The 18,815-nt window shown below is 40.0% G+C and overlaps 1 protein-coding gene across 1 annotated transcript in view; it reads left to right on the top strand.

The window, feature by feature from the left end:
* LOC128534428 (calcium-activated potassium channel subunit beta-4-like) overlaps positions 1 to 18,815 on the top strand; it is a 45,790-nt gene extending 26,975 nt beyond the window's left edge. Inside the window, exons 2-3 of the mRNA XM_053508853.1 lie at positions 6,683 to 6,810; positions 17,219 to 18,815. Coding sequence (XP_053364828.1) covers positions 6,683 to 6,810; positions 17,219 to 17,387 — 297 coding nt within the window. The 3' untranslated portion in view covers positions 17,388 to 18,815. The remainder of the gene's footprint in view (positions 1 to 6,682; positions 6,811 to 17,218) is intronic.

Genomic DNA, 18,815 nt, shown 5'->3' with positions numbered 1-18,815 from the left:
TAATGAGAGGACGATAGAAGTGTCACTTGGAGGGGGTGTGATTAAGCTCCTTCATATGATCACCGCCGAGACAGAAATACTTAAAGGCTGTTTTACTGCAAGCTTGCACAGTTGAATGAATGAAAGAATCAGATCATGGTTTCGTGCTGCTGTATCGCTGACTATGCGGGAATTTTCTCCTGACTGAGGCTGCATTAATGTAGGACGAACTTGTTTATCAAACTCTCTCTCTCTTTAAAAGTAGAAGATAATGCCTCAGATGATGATGACCTCATCAGCAGATATCATTTTATAAATACGCTATGTGCTATTACTATTGCTTACATTAGCCCTGAAATGTTTTTTCTTAAAAAAAGACCTTCATTTATAACCCAATGCCTATATTCCCCATTTCCCCTCCTTAGACATGATCACAATGGATCCTCAGTCACATTTGCACATTAAAATGCTGAACTGTGATCTTATCTCGGCCACATTTCCACCTACAGACGAAGCCTTTGTGCTGCTTCTATTCATCGATCCTAATATTTTGCCTTACGGTTCCTTCTGATTATTATGACATCCGTGACGAATAGAGTTTGCATGTTGAAGACATTAATATTAGTTGCTCTTTCGGTTTCTGTGAAGGTGCTTCCTGTGCCTGTGTTTGCTTGTGAGCAACATTAATGGGATGATTTTTAATTCTCAGCACATGTACTGTATGCACTGGAGCGGGGAAGAGCGAAATTCTCGGGAATAAGGCCATTTATATTTTACATTCAATTTAGTGGCATCAGTGAAACATGAAAGCTAGTGTCTGTGGAATTAAACGAATAAGTCTTGGCTCAGTTTCCATAGAAGCCAGGCTTTGTGTTAAAAAAAAAAACAACGCTAACAAGTGGTAAGTAGGCATTAGTGGTAAGAGAGGGGGGGAAAACAGAGAAGGAGATTTTAAGGATCCAGGTTTAAGTCTTTTTTTTCCGCAGTACTTTGATTGTCACTCGTTCATGTTTAGGGTTTTATTCCTTTATTCCTTTTCACATTTTTTATTACCTAATTAAAAAAATAATAAATAGCTTAGCTCATTAAGCTCAATCCTTTTTGTGTATATTATTACTGTATATGTTTGTGCATAAACTGTACACCAGTCAGCGGTCAATATTAACACGTTACCACATGTGATTAAGCTAGAAATTTTAACGCATTATTATTTTTTTTTACATAAATTAATCATATGACCAAGTTTGACCCTAATGGCTTCCCATAAACGCAGTGCGGGTACCCGGCTGTGTGTGATAATAGCACCAGGTGTGCTGAACCACAAGTTTCAATATAAAAAATTTCTACATGGAAGTTTGGAAAAAATCTTTTAAGGCAAACTATTTTTACAAGAATACATTACATGGAAGATGTGGGAGCGGTGGCTCAAGTGGCTATGGTGTAAATTGTACGATGTGGATTAGACCCCCACTATCTGTGGGTTTGTCCCCCACGCTACCCAGCCACTGCATGCCGTGCCAGTCCCACTTGAGAGGTTTTAATTTAACGTATAAATTACGTTAAATTAAAATATAGAGGAAACGCATAATCTGTTTCCTCTAACCAGTTTGTCATGCATTTCTTTTTTTCCAACATTACTCGTTTATAATACAAGTAAATCCGAGTATGTTAAAATTGTATAGTTAATAACTGTGACTCAACTTTCAAATCAACTCATCTTTATTTGTATAGCACTTTAACAACATCAATGCCCCAAAGTGCTTCACATAAATAATAAAATAACATTGTAATCTAATAAAATAATAATAATAATAATAATAATAATAATAAAATGAATAAAAATAAAATAAAATAATACAAAAATAAAAGATTTTTTGTAATAAATTGTAAAACAATATGTAAAATCAACATGTCATGTTGGTTTAAATGCCAGGGAAAACATGTGAGTTTTAAGAAGGGACTTAAACACCCCCAATGATGTGGCCTCACAAATGGTCAATGGTAAATCATTCCACAGAGAACGCCCGATCACCCCTGAGCTTGCATTTGGTCTTGGGTACCATGGCAGAGTTTTGGATCAGCTGTAGCCGATGTAATGCTGTCTGAGAAACCCCAAGATACAGAGCATTACAATAATCAATGTGAGTGGTGATGAAGGCGTGGATGGCTATTTCGAACAGCCTAAAGGACAAAACAGGTTCAAGTTTTGCCAGTTGCCTGAACTGAAAGAAACTGGACCGAACCACAGCACTAATCTGGTTCTCAAATTTAAGGCCATGATCAAAAACAACCCCTAAGGCCTCCGAGTGGCGCAGTAGGAAAGTGCTCGCCCTATCATCTGGAGATCGCTGGTTCGAACCCCGGGTAATGCTGTTTTCCTCTCACAGCCGGAGGCACAGAGAGAGCTGATTGGCCGAGCTCTCTCAGGGGGGAGGGATGAGAGGTACTTGCGCTCCCACATTAATTACGACTCTACAGCCAATCAGGGGCGTCTGTGAGCTCGCGCACACGGAAGGAGTGGCTAGCGCTTTCCTCTGAGTGTGTTACTCCGCCCCTAACGGTGCGTGAGCAAGCAGTTCGAAAAGATGCGGTCGGCTGACGTCACGCGGTTTGGAGGAAACACGTGATAGTCTTTGGCCCTCCCGGCTGAATGGTAGTAGTAGCCTTAATGTGGGAGCCCCCTAGTGACGGGGAGGAATTGGCCTTGACTAAATTAGGGAGAAAATTGGAGAAAAAAAAATATATATATTTTAAAAAAAATAACCCCTAGATTCGACGCTGTAGGTTTAACATACTGCTCCAAACCTCCTAAATCCAGAGGTGGAACTGTGATTAACTAGATTAAATTTTCCAATCAATTGACCGCACTACTTAAAATATAGTCAGTTATAAAATGGTGCTAAAGACCAAATGCTCATTCCTCAGTGGTATACTATACACCGTGTAGGAAATTGTGCAGAAAAGGTTTGCATGTGGTTTCTGTTTGTACCCGCAAACTTAGCTTGCCAAAAAAAATCAAGTAATATTGATTTACTCGTCATTGTTACTGTTCTATATCGACCGTTGCTGAAAGCTTTTCGCACGTCTGCTGGATTCATGCTGATACTTTACTAACATCATATAAAATAACCCCATTATGTCAGGCGTTTTTCTACTGCCTACTGAGCAATCAGCGTTTATCAGACAACACAAAGGTACCACGAAGTATAGATCCAGATTAAAGTCCTGTCGGATAGATACAAGGCTTGTCCTGCACACACTCATCTGTACATATTGTATTGTTTTCTATCGGTTTCACTCAGAAGGACCTTTAGTCCCGTGGTTCACTCGCGGCCATCTATCTTCATCTTCATATGTATTGCTTTAGTGGCCTCTCGCGACGGCTACCAGATGACAATCGGTGTTGAGTGATGTAGCTCATCTTCACGATTCAAAAAGAAACAGCCGTCATCAGAGTGTCAGCAGCTGCAGCGGGATTGATGGTCACTGCTAATCTACTGAGAAAGCCCCTGGGGAGGAAAAAAACAGAGAGACTGAATAAAATCCGGTCTTTTATAGCAAAGCAACCTGGACAGTTTTGCTAGCCTGTAACTTGAGTTTTTCGCTAGCGCTCAGAGTTTCCAATTGTACTTTATTCTTATCTAGACTTTTTTTAGGAACACCTGTAGACACACACAATTTTACACTTAATGGTACAAAAAAGCAACTATTTTGGACATGCTCCGTTTTCATTAAAACCAGGGGTGTTCTAGACGTCGGGAACACTGGGACAAATCGAATAAAGCAAATCCAGAATGATTGAAGAGTCTCTCTAAAGGCCCGATTGTGTGTGGTTGTTATATGGGGTGCACATGAGAGTGTGCCGAGTGTGTGTTTCGGGACCGGGCTCACTGGCTAATCACAGGCTAAAAATCTGAGAGAAAAGGAAGCAGGCATTTGAGAAAAAATCCTCCAAATGTAAAAAAAAAAAAAAAAATCCATTAAAATTGTGCCTCAACATCCTCAAGTGGCCGACAATGTTTTTGAGGAGATCACCCACACCCCACCATGAGCGGGTCTGGTACTGTATATAAGTTGTTGTCTGCTGCTCCCATCAAGGGGTCCCCAATCCGGACACAACTTTACATACTGTAGGCTTCATGCCGGATATCTTTCCTGATGCAGCCCGCTCATTTTATTCAGGCTTGATGATGCAGTGGCTGGGGTTTGGGACTTGAACTCATGCCTTCCACATGGTAGGCAAGAGACCTACCAGTTAGCCACCACTTTTAGCGAACAAAAGCCTTTTTGGTCTGGTACTGTATGTACTGTAAGTGGTAGCTCAGCCAGCTCTAGGTTGTTGGCTTAAGCCCTGCTGTTGGTGGGTTACCACACCCCATACTACCCAGCCTGGATAAGATGGGAGGGTTGCATCAGGAAGGCAGCCAAAAGACTAACAACATGTAAGTACAGGGTTGAGTTGAATTCCATTCCCAGGACACTCTTGTTTGAAACTACCTGTTTATGAGTGCTCAAAAATATTGGAACATGTGCGTGACTGGAGCTCCTTGCTGCCCAGGTCTGCCCTGTTTAAATAGTTCATAGTTTTAGATATCTGTTTTTAAATTTGAAAAAAAAAAGATAAACTAACATGAAGACCAGAGAGATGTCTATGAGACAGAAGCAACCCATTTTGAAGCTTTGAAATGAGTGAAAGTAGATTGTCGAAAGGAGATGAAGAGGCGGGTACAGGCAGGTTGGAATGGATGAAGAAAAGTGTCAGATGTGTTATCTGACTAAGGAGTATCATCGAGAGTAAAAGGACAGTGGTGAGACCAGCGATGCTCTACGGTTTAGAGACAGCGACGCTGAAGAAAAGACAGGAGGCAGAGTTGGAGGTAGCAGAGCTGAAGATGTTGAGGTTCTCTTTGGAAGTGACTAGGATGGATAGGATCAAGAATGAGTTCATTAGAGGGACAACCCACATTAGATGTTTTGGAGATAAAGTCAGAGAGGCCAGATTGAGGTGGTTTGGACATGTTCAGAGGAGAGATTGTGAATATATCGGTAGAAGGATGCTGAGGTTGGAACTGCCAGGCAGGAGGTCTAGAGGAAGACCAAAGAGGAGATTTATGGATGCAGTGAGAGAGGACATGAAGTTAGTTGGTGTGAGAGAAGAGGATGCAGAGGATAGGGTTAGATGGAGGCAGATGATTTGCTGTGACGACCCCTGAAAGGGAACAGCCGAAAGACAAAGAAGAAGAAATTAGGGAAAGAAGATCAGAGCCACTGCAGAACATATATAAATATAACAATTAATGGATGTTCAGAAAAAAGAAAGAAAAAAGATGTATGGGTACTTTTTAGGGATGGGAATCAGTAGGGATTGAGTCCATCATGCTCATTTATACAATGTGGGCAATTTGGAAACTCTAATCGTCCTACACTGCATGTCTTTAGGAAGAAACTGGAGGAAACCCACCAATCACTGGGAGAACATGAAAACTCCACACGCACAAAGCAGAGGCAAGATTCAAACCTACCAACCCTGGAGGTGTGAGTTGACAACCAAGTCGCTTAGGAGCTAACATAATATCATTATTTCAGTATATTGTTATGTGCATAATCTCTTTGTAGACGCACCACAGTGTTCAAAGCTTAAAAATCCCCGCTGCTATGAAGTGCAGACATTTCAAATAGAGCCAGGTGGTCGATCGATAAACACGTCAATGAGCACATACTCACATTTATACACAATGAGAAGATGTACTGTATGAACACTTTTCTTTCCATTATCCTGGATAGAAGAGTAGAACGAATACAATCACACAGTATCATGGCAATATTATTGGGACATGTGCCAGATAAATCTCACCTGAACAGGTATAATTAATAAAAACACTGTTTAATCCACCATGTCTAATCGTACAGTCGTGTCTGTTATGACTTTTCAAGAGCTGAAAAAGTCTCGGTGATCCCAGGCCGCACCTTGCACCCATTACGTTCTCACACACTGCCCCTATCTTCACATTTCCATGGTAACCTGGTTGCCCTGGTGAAGCAAATTCAATCAGATATCTGTATGCTTTTTTTTTTTTCCCCAGCCCAAGGGCCCTGATCTTTAAAATGCAGAGTGAGATAGTAGACCAGTATTCCAGCATAGTAACTGTATCTCTTTTTTTCTAATTCTATATTTTCACACATTTATCTTCGTGTATGCATACTAATGGAAAAAAAAACTAATTAAGATAATAATGCATGCATGTGCAACATATGTGCATATGTGAAAATTGATATGTGCATCTTTTTTTTTTTTTAAACCCTAAGCAGACACTTCACAACCTGACACCAAAGAATAGGACACATTAAGGTTCTAATGTCTAGACACATAAACCTTTGATTTGTCCTTATTGAAAAAGTGGATCGTGAGTGTTTGGCGTTGTTTTCCTGTTGCAAGTTAGACTGTAATATTTCCCTGTCTGTATCTACCCGCTCTCTCACTCTCATATTTTATACTGCTTTATCCTGGGGGTCACAGCGGGGCTTGGAGCCTTTCCCATGAGACTTAGGACATGAGGTGGGGTACACACTGTACAGGGTTCCAATCCATAGCAGGGCACACACTATGGGCAATTTGGGAACGCCACCTGCATGTATTAATAAAACCTTCAAGGACAGTACAGTAAAGATTCATTCTTCATCATGCTTTTTTTTCTCTCTCTAGTGTTCTTATGTTCCCAAATGTGAGCGAGATAACCAGAAGATGCGAGAAGACATCCTAAGGTTACAGCACTACTGGAGTGAAGAGGGTAGCAACCAGTCCTTCACCTGCTTCTTCAATCCTCAGAGGAGGTACCACATTCTCTTCACACACTTCTCGTTCTCTGACTCCGCACACAGTGAAACAGCTCAGTGTAAATAGTGTAATAAAAATCCTTCCAGTGCTGGCAGAGACGAGGAATTAAACTGAAGCTCGAAGGATTTACTGTATACCAGGTGTTCTACACTAGTGTTAGTAATAGTTCAGATATCTGTTTAAAACCTTGTTCTATTCAGCAATTTTGAGGACAAAATCTGAGTTCTTGGCTTCAATTTACTGTGTTTGTGTAAAGCAGCATTAAATAAAGCTGTCATCCATTTGTACTGTAACATTCCATCAGGTTGTGCACTAACTGACTGATTGATTAATTGTTCGTTCTGTCATTTAACAGAATATTCATTACTAGTGTAAATAGCCGTCATTGACGGGAAAAGAGTTTATAGAAATAGTTAAAAAGTTAAAGATGATCAGGTGATATTATTATTTCAGGTTGAAGCCCACATACTAATGACTAACTAAATCTGTCTGGGCAGACAATCAGACAGAAATGTTTTCAGGCCCTTCAATGTACAGTATGAAATGTAAAGATATAATTGACAGCGTGAGTTCTAAACAACGTACGGAAAAAAACCTTTCTTTTATTTATATAAATGCCAAAAGCAGTCACTGCAGTAGCGAGTATTCGTGTTCACCGTGTTCGGATTCATTGTGACAGATCCCTGCATTTCAATTCACAGGAAAAATCAGCAAATAGGATTTGAAACTGAGGTTGAAAGTCCGTGTTTGATGACTGTTGCGCGTGTATTAGTGAGATATGCAAGAAAAAACAGGAGAGTAATTGCTCTTCAGGGGAATCCGAATCTCTATGCGGGATGCCATCGGATTGTGCTGAAACAAGCGCTGGTTAGAACTGATGTGTTGCTTTCATTTCTATCTGCTTTTGTCGCTATTTTCATGGCCTTATATTTGTATTTCGGTCATGCGCCGTATATAACTGGAGAAATTCTCCATGGCGTCACCCATAGGTATTGCCTTCGGTTGTGGGAGCTCTGGTCTTTGCCTTCATAGCAGAACCCAACTTAATTTATAATTAAAACTGCTTTTAATACCATGCTAAAGTAGGGCACGTTAACATGGCAGTCTGTTTTTTCCCTTTCCCCTTTTTCACTGCTCTGGTTCCCGTGCCGGTTCCCAATTTAGGAACCAGTGCCGCGCTTTTCCAAAGAAAAAAATTGGTGCCGGTGCCCTAAAATAAGCACCGAACCGGCCCCTAAACTCTGCTGGTCTAGTTACGAGAACCTGTGACGTCACGAGCTGTGGGCGGAGTTATAGGGAGCGTAAAAAAAAAATGGCAGAGACCCAAAGTCCGTTAATGTGGAGCGCGGACGAAACAAAAGCATTTTTTCGGCATTTTGGACATTCGCCGAGATTCAGCAGAAATTGGAAAGTGCTTTAAGAAAAAAAAAGTGTATAAGGAAATAAGAGAGGAACTAATAGTCACAGGCTTCACACCAACAACCGACCAAATAGTGTCTAAGCTAAAAAAAACTGAAGAAAGACTTTCAGCGGTTATAACACGTCAAATAAGCTGCTTTTGGATACTGAAATACATTTTCATACTAGTTTGGTGCTACTATCCTGTCTAGTGTAAATGCGGCACCTGGCACCAGCACCAGTGTAGTGGAAATGAGGTATATGGGGTGTGACTCAGTACTGGAGCCAGATTTTGGGCCTAGTGGTCATTCAAGGTAATGCAAGTTTCGGCACTTCCAAGTTGGACTCGTTTTTAAAACCTGAGGTTGCCACTTGTTTTTTGTTTTTTCGTCCAGCGTCTTACCACCCACACCAGACACTTCAAGTGCACTGAATACTAGTGCTCTAAACCTGCACCATTGTTGAAAGCCCAGTTTTGTGGCTGTACCTGTACTTAAACTAAATACAAAGACTTACACATTTTATCTGTAACAAATAAAAACAAAACTCGTCTCTGGCTACTAAATGGGAAAGCTTTCATGTAGCATCTGTTATTTGCAATAAGCTTGTGTCCTGAATTTGATTCCACTCCAACTCTGTAAGACACATTCAAACACACCACCAATTAAATTTCTTTTCAGATTTTCAGATTAAACTCTATCCAAACCCATTATAAAACCCAGGTCCAAAATAGCATTTTTTAAAAGATGTCGCACTCTGGCTGGTATGAAAAGCAGACATTCGCTTAAATGTAACTGTCATTTCAGTGCCACTCATTAAAAAAGAACAAAAAAGCTTTTTTTTCCCCCCTTGCTCATCTCACCCTCTTTCTCTGGTTATGGGCAGCCTGCTGAGAAAAGCCATTGAAATTAGGAAGCCTGCCATTAACATTAACAATGCAGTGGTGTAAACAATCACTTATTACCTGCTTCTTCTCTCAGACTCCTTCTAACCTTCGTAGCTGATAGCTGACGCCATCCTTTGCTAACTCCATTTTTTTTTTTTTTTACAATTTCTGATACATAATGTATCAAACCAGAGGTGAGAGCACTTTTTAACCTGGGCTCCTGCCCTTGACATAAAACCTAACTCCCAAAATTCTTGCATCTGGCCACGCCTCAATTGGACTAGATGCTAACATGAAGCCCATAGAAGCGATTACGCGACTTTTTGATGGCGTCGTGTACAAAGCACTTAACATGATGCTGCTTCCTGGCTTATGCATGTATGTATGATTGGCATCATCTGCATCTCCAGACATGTTTAAATGATGTGCCTTATGCGCCTTTCGGGGCTAGAGACCAGAAAAGAGCATGGCCAGATGGAACGTCCATTCTCCAGCAAAATAGAAAATCATTCCCTTAGGCGTTTTCTAGGCGTTCATGAATTTAAACATGTTGCATTACAGCCAAAAACATTGCCTGTTCTGCAATGAATACATTCCTGCAGTCCAGATGCAGTAAGTTCAGATGACAGTGTGTCAGGGGTAAAAATGTCAGTTCCCCAAACTGGGATCCATCAATATTAAGCCCTTTCAGGTTTGTCACTGTGACTCATGAGTTCCCTTTAGGCACGGGTGTAATAGAACAAAGGGTTCTACTCAGAATGCTTTCTCTTTCAGTAGAAACTTGGTGGCTTTTGTCAGATTATAGACTACCAGATGAATGAACTCAAATGGTATATGTTGCTGTTTTTTTTTATGCTCTTGCTGGTCCTACATAAGGAACGTGTATTTTTCGGGGTTTTCCTGGATTTTGCCTACAGTATACGTAGCAGTTTTCTTCAGCCTGTTTTACTTCTAAGTTTCCCTTCATCTGCATTTGTCCCTTGGTTAACACATGGAAACAGCAGGTTCTGAATTACTCACTGAGGTTGAGGTGCTTCAGGCGAGACTACTCAGCAACTCTCTACTCTCACAGCCGCTATAGAAGACCTCACTCATCAAACCAAATGACTGCTGGAGTAGAGCTTTAAATACATTTTTCTTACATTCACTAGACTTCTACACTTATACTGCTAGCAGGAGTTGGAATAAAGGCAACGGCTGCATTCATTTTGCGTTTAGAGGCGGGCTTCTTTCAGACATAATCACTGCATCTGCTTGTGTTTATGAGTTCACCGATCTTAACTTCCTTATGAAGCTGGCCATTTGTCTGGACAACCTGATTTTGAAACGAAAGATCTCTTAGGGCACTAGGCATGTGTAAAGGCCACCATGTACTACAGGGATAATTTAGAACTTATAACCAGAATCCACCAAGCCAAATGCAAACCCATGCTATCGACTAGAAGACTGATGATTGGTTAAGCTTATCAAAACTGCTTTAAAAACGAGATCCATCATCCCACTCATGCCTCAGGTCATCCTGTACGAACCTTGAGAAACAAATACTGGTGGAGTCCCATACCTACTAATGCCCACTACTGTCTTTCTTTGTCTTCAACCACTTAAAAGACCTGAGGTGCTTTTTGTAGGAGATCTCCACCAGCTGCTTGTGGCAGAGCCACAATAGTTCTAAATTCCAATATATTTTTTGACCAGTATACCCCGTCCCATGTGATGATCAGATTTCCCCTTGTGCTCAACAACTTATCTGATATATTTGGGTAGATCCCTAGGGAAAATATTACTTAAGTAAAAGGAGAGGTCCCCCATTTACTTTATCTAAGTAAAGGTACAGCAGTTTCTTGGGCACTGGTGGCTCATTGGTACAGTAGGTTTCTTGCCTGCCATGTGGAAGGCTTAGGTTCAAGTCCTACCCAAACCCAATACTCCCAAAACTCCAGCCACGAGATGCAGTGCCGGTCCCAAGCCTGGAAAAAATTAGAGGGTTGCGTCAGGAAGGGCATTCTGCGTAAAACCTGTGCCAAGTTGTGTGTGGACAGGATGGTCCACTGTAGTGACCCCTCAATAGAAGCAGCCAAATGTCCAATCACATCAAAAGTACAGAGCTTGTACCTGTATTAACCCACAGTATCCTCCCTTTCTGGTTCCTAAATGTGAAAGAATTGTTTTCACCGCTGGCTGCAACCAGCTCCGCTTCTGATTTAAAATAACTTTTACTTTTAAGTCATGCAGTTACCCCTTAATAGTCAGCTGGGCAAAATTTTCACATCAAATACCAAATGCCACAATTGTTACTGTTAATGCAGTGACATGCCGAAATGTAGACATTCGCTGTACTTTTGAGTGAAGTAAAAATAAAAAGTAGTATTTAATAAAGTTACTTTTAAGTAAAGTTCAGATACGTGGAAAATGTCTCCTCCCACCACCGCAGTTAAACCACTAAGTTTGAGAAGTTTTTGTCAGCTTCTTTCCATTTAAAATTCACACGGTTAAAAGCCACATTTGCAATCTATAAAAAATAAATCAGAACCAGAAAGATTTTTAAGGATTGAGTGGCTGGAGCCACAGCAGGAGTGGATCGCCGCCTTTCCAAGAGTCAGTCACTCTTTCAGACCTTTTAGAAACGTCTCCATGCCGAGAGTGCTACTGTAAGTGCTTTACCGCTGGTTAACCATGGATCCTGCTTCTAAGGCAAGTTAATGCACATATACCCAGCAAAAAGTCCAGTGTTGAATCAACACCCTACACAGAGTGAGTAATGTTTATTTGGGCCAGTTGGGCTCGTATGACCTCTAAAGTGTTCAATCCATTCTACTGTAGGACTTTACTGTGGTACTGCATATCTGGGTCCGACATAAAAGCAAGATCCCCCAAGAATAAATCCACAACTCAAAGAATGCTAGACAATTTACAATTTATTCGACAAATAATTACTGTAAGTCTTAACTATTAAAATTTGTTAGAAATTGAAGGGACCCTGAATGTACACTATATGGGGCCAGACATTGTGTGCCAATGCCAATGTTGATATTTTAGTGTTTTGAGTTATCCGACCAGTTTTGGGCTTTAGCACTGTCGCCTTGCACCTCCAGGGTCCAGGTTCGATTCCCGGCCAGGCTCGATTCCCATCTCTATGTGAGTGTGGTTGTGTGTGCCCTGTGATAGATTTGCACCTTGTGCCCTAAGTCTGATAGGATAGTCTCCAGGCGCCCCGCAACCCTGAACACAGGATAAAGCGGTATAGACAGTGAGTGAGTTATCCCCTGTTTAAGTTCTGGCGTTTGTGGAAATTCCAGCTGCGGCCTTTTTTATGTTCTGGCACCTACAGTTACTTAGGATATATCTGTTCTTCAGTACTTGGGTTAACCCCAGAAACACATTTTTATGGCATTGCATTATCAAAAATTGCATTCGATCTGCCTTTTTCTCCAAACTTTGTTAGTAACAAACCCACTCATTACGCATGCTTACACCAGTCTCAAAACACCACGAGCACAAACTAATTTAAAGTCCAGTGTGTTAGAAGCCCCGCATGCTCACGTTAGAAGCCTCACGCACCCAAGCTTGCAGCCACTTAACCCACTGTCAGGTTGTTTTTTGAGACTTTGGAGCATTTGAGGTGATAAAACGTCATCGTTTTATAATAATCAGGCGATACACTCTGAACTATTTACCCATCTACGTCCCGTGTGGTAAGAGTGAATTATTTGCGCAGTTTGCTTAAAAATACAATAATAATTATAGCGGATGACAGAAGCGGATACGTGCTTCTCAGTAAACTTAAAATGTTTTTTTGTTTGTTTTATTTAATTTGAAGTTAAATGTTAAACTCTTGTATTTGCAGTTAGTTTGTATTGTTTAAATGCTGCACCTTGTTTTTAAGTGAGAAAACTTATGTTATGAGGATCGGGCTACATTTTAATACTCATTGATTTTTGTAACAAACAAAATTGTAAAAAATTCGGGGGAAATAAAATATCGGATCGGGATATTAATAAAACGTGATACTTATAGGACTAAAGTTTTAATTGAATCGCTATTGTGATAATCTTGTATCAAGAGGTGACTGACTTCCAGCCCTATTATATATATATATATATATATATATATATATATATATATATAACATTAGCTGATTACGCCTGCCACTAAAAATCAATGTAACATGTAAGTCAAATATTATTCAGTATTTAAATGTCACTCTGCTGCCCTATATTACATATAGGTATAAGTACAGTATATTATATAGAAGAGGAGGATTTGATTGAATTGGAAATCACAGTTTGATGTATTGATTTCATAAATTGCCTATTTCTATATTGCTCAATAAATATTTCCACAAAAAAAAAAAAAATTCAGTAGATTTTTGTAGAAGGACTGATATAGACTTGTCCTGTACTGAGGCATCAGGTGTGTTTTATTACTGTGTCTGGCACCTTTACGGCTCCTATCTGCCCACTGGGCTTCCCTGTGCAGAGCGGTCTGCGCAGCAGCATCATAAACGCCACTTATCAACACCGCAGACCCCCTGGGCGGAGCAGCTTGTGGAACCTGAGCTTCGAGTTTTATATTTGCTTCGATTTGCTCGTTCCGTATTCACTGGCAAACAAAAAGCAATCTCATAGTTGCTCCAGCAATATCTGTAGACCTTTGCTTAAATACCATTCGCTTTTCGTGGTCACGCCTCTCGGATTATCCGGTCGTGTTGTCCGTTTGACCCGTGGGAAGGGTTTCTCGCCGCTTCATATTGTTGGCAATATCTTTAAATGAAACAGATTAATCAGCCATAATGACTAATAAAGAAACATCTTAAAGCGCTCGAGCTTTTCATTAGATTTATTCGATCAGACGTTGTGTGACAGGAAGCCGAGAATACAAATTTGCACAGTCTTTATTTCCGAAACTATTTTCCGAGTGATGTCCTAGATTAGAGAGTCGTCCCTCATTTTTCAGAGCTGCTGCGAAACTTTTCAGCATAGTAGCTTTGTCCTACTTTCTGTTTAATATTCTTACTAAGGCATGTGTGCCTGCATTTAATACGAGTACACTTAGAGCCTCATATGAAAAAGGAAAATCTCAGCATGCAGATGGACTTCTATAGCTTTCAGAAGTTTCACATTCAGTCACATCTCATTTTCGACCAGGAGCACTCTGCCTGCGGCGTCATGCTCATGTGCATAATTGTGAATCTAAAGTCTTATGAGGGAATCTCTTTATTTCATTGTATTTATTCATTGATTTATTTATTTTCAATTCTGTGCCTATTAACCCCTTAAAACCTGCAGGAGCACCGGCGACCCCATTTACATACAGTATCTCTAAAATCATAACCAAAAAACATACCACAATAAGTGTTTTTGGATACAAAATCATAGACGTCCTCACTGAGAGCAAACATCCAACATGCTCATGTGCCAAATCCGTGCATATTTGCATTTCTAACATAAACACAAAAAAACATTAAACACGTTCTATAGATCTGGGAAAATGTGCATGCTTCCCTGTTTTTTACGGTGAGTATGCATACAGTAAGCATGCGATATTTGTTTTTTCACGTTTTCTGGTGCAACGTTACCTACTAATCCATAGCATTAAATTTTTTGCTTTGTTTGTCACTGCAGTCTTGCATATACTGTCTCTTCTCTCTTTCTCGGTCTTTCTCACCCACACACACATACACACACACACACACAGTTACACTTTTGTGCATATAAATAAAATCCCTTTAGGAACCTCTGTAGTCCAACTAGGGACCGTGGAGGCAGATGGTGATTTTGTTCTGGTTAATTATTCAGTCATGGCCGACTCTTTGTGACCTTATGGACCAAAGCACTCCAGGTCTTCCTAGATGCTGTCCAGAGGGTTTTCTTATCAAGGATACTGGAGTGGGTTGCCATTTCCTACGCCAGAGGACCATCAAATGGCGATATGGGAACACCAGTTAGACTAATGTGCATGTCTTTAGACTGTGGGAGGAAACTGGGGTACTGTATATCGATGCTCAGCTGGTGATACAAATCTTCTGTATAGATTTTATGTACATTGAAGCATTTGGCAGACGCTCTTATCCAAAGCGACTTACATTTTTATCTCATCTTATTAAGGGTTAAGCCTTAACCAATGAGCTACCACTGGCCACAGTGTGTATGTATATATATATATATATATATATATATATATATATATATAGATATAGATAAATAGATATAGATATAGTCATCCAAAGTTGAGTCGCGGAATATATATATATATATATATATGTGTGTGTGTGTTAAAGAAATTGTAAAACATGAGATGTTTAATTTTTTTTTATCTTTAATTGATGATGCAAGCATGTGACTTCCATAGTCCCCATGATGATATGGGTTTAAATTTCTAACTTCCCTTCTTGCATCGCAGTCAGATCTACTGTACACTATCAGCCATGATTCTTTCTGTTCTGATGTCAATCAAACAAAACTTTTTTTTTTGGCTACTCCCATCAAGGAGTCGGCACAGCGGACCATCCAATCCGCACACACTTTGGCACGGGTTTTATTCCCGATGCCCTTCCTGACACAACTCTCCCATTTTCTATCCGGCACCAGCAGTGCATGCAGTAGCTGCGTAGGATGGGCTGTGGCTCGAACCCGGATCCTAACAGACAGAAAGTAAACTTAACTCCTTAACTTTTTGATTGGCTTCAGCCAATAAAAAGTAAACACGAGTGAACAGCACCGTTATGGCGTCTGTGCATTAAACACTTTTGTTCAGACCGGGCTGTTGGGTTTAAATCCAGAGCCTACGTGCTGTGGCTGAATGATCCTTCATCAGGTTGTATTGTTTACACTCATGCAGCAAACTCCTTCTTTCATGTGTGGTGTATAGATTTTTTTTTTTGTCCTGCTGTGTCCCAGAGTAATCAGCTCTATTCAACAAGGCAGAACAGAACAGATTAGTATCTTTGAAAGATGCTGAGATTTGCCTTTAAATGTTCTGGTAGCTGTTACTTCTTATCGTTTACTGTATGTTCAGTGCTGTGAAGTCTCACGCACCCCAATTATTAATGTAAAAAAAAAAATCATATGTCATAAGTTTCTGAAAAAGTTGTTTGTAAGTTAAATAAGACCACTCATGTAGACCACTTTTTAGGTTTTAATGCAAAAAACAACAACAACAACAACAACAACAACAACAGAAATATCAAGGCTATGGGGGGAACTGGAGATCCCTGTACAAGCTGAATTTCACATAAAACTGTACCACAATGTATTGCTATTTTACTTTTTTTTTTTTTTATGTTTACTAGCAGTACTTACTTTTTATTCAATTATATATGCTTTTTTAAAATAATTAAAAAAACATTCATTTAAATAATTTTTTAACCTTTAATCGGGAGAAGAACAACATCTGGATTTTTGCATTTTGCACATTTGTATGTTAAAATAAATATGTGCCTTTAAGTTAATTAACTTTTAAAAAATTATTAACCTAGACAGACTAGCAACAATGTTACCATTTGGGAACGAGTAAAAAGTTTTGACACAACTTTTAATTCACTGTTTTTTGTCTTGTGATTTATTTTCTACATTCTCAGTATTCTAAAAATACTGGATTTTTTAAAAACTATGAAATAACACATATGGAATTCGGTTTTAACAACAAAGTCAGTCAATTTATTTAAGACATGAAGGTCAGCTGTTCTGGAATAATTCTTGCAAAGAACAGTATTATTGTCAAGTGCATTTGCGAAACCCATAAAGCACCATAATGAAACTGGCTCTCATGAAGACCTTCACATGAAAGCGAGACCAAAACTGAGTTCAGTTAGAGTTACCAGCCTCAAAAAACACCAATTGACAAACAGCAGCTCAAATTAGAGCTATTATAAAGGATTTACAGAGCATAAGTCAGGTGCATCTCAATATCAAAGGAGATTATGTTCAAAAGGAGATTATTGTATATTTTAGGCGCTTTCAGCATGGAATTAGTAAGGACCATTCGGAATTGGGATGGTAACTTGACTGACCTTAATTTGCTACATATAAATGACAAGAGTGAAATATTCTGCAAGCATTTTTATTGAAAGCGTTTACGTATGCCAAATAATTTCGCACTCCGCTCTCTATCTCCCCCTGCAGGCCAGACGACGTGCTTTGGCAACGTTCCCATGATGCCAGCGTGTTTTTGCACTGCGTGCTGTGGCCGATGCTGAGTCTGCTGGTCGGGACGCTCATCGTGCTCCTTACGGTCTGCGCTCGCAGTTTGGCCGTACGAGCCGAGGCCATTCAAAAGCGGAAGTTCTCCTAAGAACCACTGTGGACTGAAAGACATTTATTTGGCTTCTGAGGTGCGCCTGCACACCGCTTGCTAAGCTGTGGAGCATCGATAGCTAAACCCCCGGTATGTTCTGTGTGGGGCTAAAAGCCCGGGAAAGTTTGGGCCGTTCCGGTGTCAGTGCTCTGGTACAGTAAGTCCAGATTCCTTAGGCCTAGCTGAGGACAATCGACTATTTTCATAGGAGTAGAAGTCCCCCCCCCCCCCAACTCCCCCCCACGCAAAGCTTGTTGGCTTTTGTTTGTCGTAGGTGTGTGGGACTGATCCGATGAAACTAAAATGCTGTTCTTAAGTGGTATTTGTGGTTATGTCTATTTAAGCCATATAGACAAGACGTAGGCTACACAAAGCAACTGTGTTGTTCTTCCTCAGTTGCTCTGGTGTAACAGTGATCTGTGTTCATTCCACTTCTGTGCTTGTCTCGCCGTACTACGTCCATCTGTGTGATCTGTGCCTGTTTAAGTTTCTACAAGACTATCAGTAAGCTATGAGTAGCATGGTAATGATGCTTTAAGTAGCATTTGCTAATGTAGCAAGAAATGAAACATTGTCTATTAAGTAGCTATGTATTTGGGCACCTTTTACTACCTCTTCTATGTCCGTCTCCTTCACTGGCAAATACGCCATTAAACATTCCTTAATTTAAACTTTTTTTCATGTCGCATAACTTAGCGTTAGCAACTCATGCAAGTGTAAGACTCACCGCTTTAACTCATGATACACTTTGACATGTGGTGATGCTACATACTGTACTGTATGTTGTTGGTTGTTTATTGAATTCTGCCTTGTGCCCACCACACATGAGGTATTGTAACTCAAATTTCTTATTTATTAATGTCGTTTAAAACATCAGTGTCTAAAACATGAATTGTTTACGAGTCGTTTAAAATACTTACGTCATACTCCGAGCCTGAGATTATCGCTGGTAACTTTAGTCCAAAAGATATGCATAGCCTCAGTTGCATTCCCTCGCTAGTTCGCAATATTATTACCCATGGTGCATTGTAAATTCAAGTGTACAGCCAATTTCTTTCAGCGCAAAACCTACTTATTAGTATAAATAGTATACAGTATACAGTGCTGCTACTGAGATCCCAGCTTAGTGAAAATAACAATATGTCATTTTTATAAGGCTATATATATTTGCAGTATATGTTTTGACCCCAAAACCACAAAGTGTGGATTTTATAGTAGCCACCAGTTCAGAAAGTTTCCTGTCCCGCTGTTTTACATGCACATTTTACTTTAATTAAAGGTCTATATAACATCTTTTGCATCAATAAAGATCATTTGTTTCTACATTTTGCATTAATTTATCCAGTGAAAATAATGAATGCTTGTATGAAAGTGGATAATACACAAATTAATGAACAGATCTACAGCTGTACAAGATTCTACAAG

The sequence above is a fragment of the Clarias gariepinus genome, chromosome 12 (genome assembly GCF_024256425.1).
Source record: "Clarias gariepinus isolate MV-2021 ecotype Netherlands chromosome 12, CGAR_prim_01v2, whole genome shotgun sequence".
NCBI lineage: Eukaryota > Metazoa > Chordata > Actinopteri > Siluriformes > Clariidae > Clarias > Clarias gariepinus.
The sequence above is the reverse complement of the archived record's forward strand: the minus strand, read 5'-3'. Positions and strand labels throughout refer to the sequence as shown.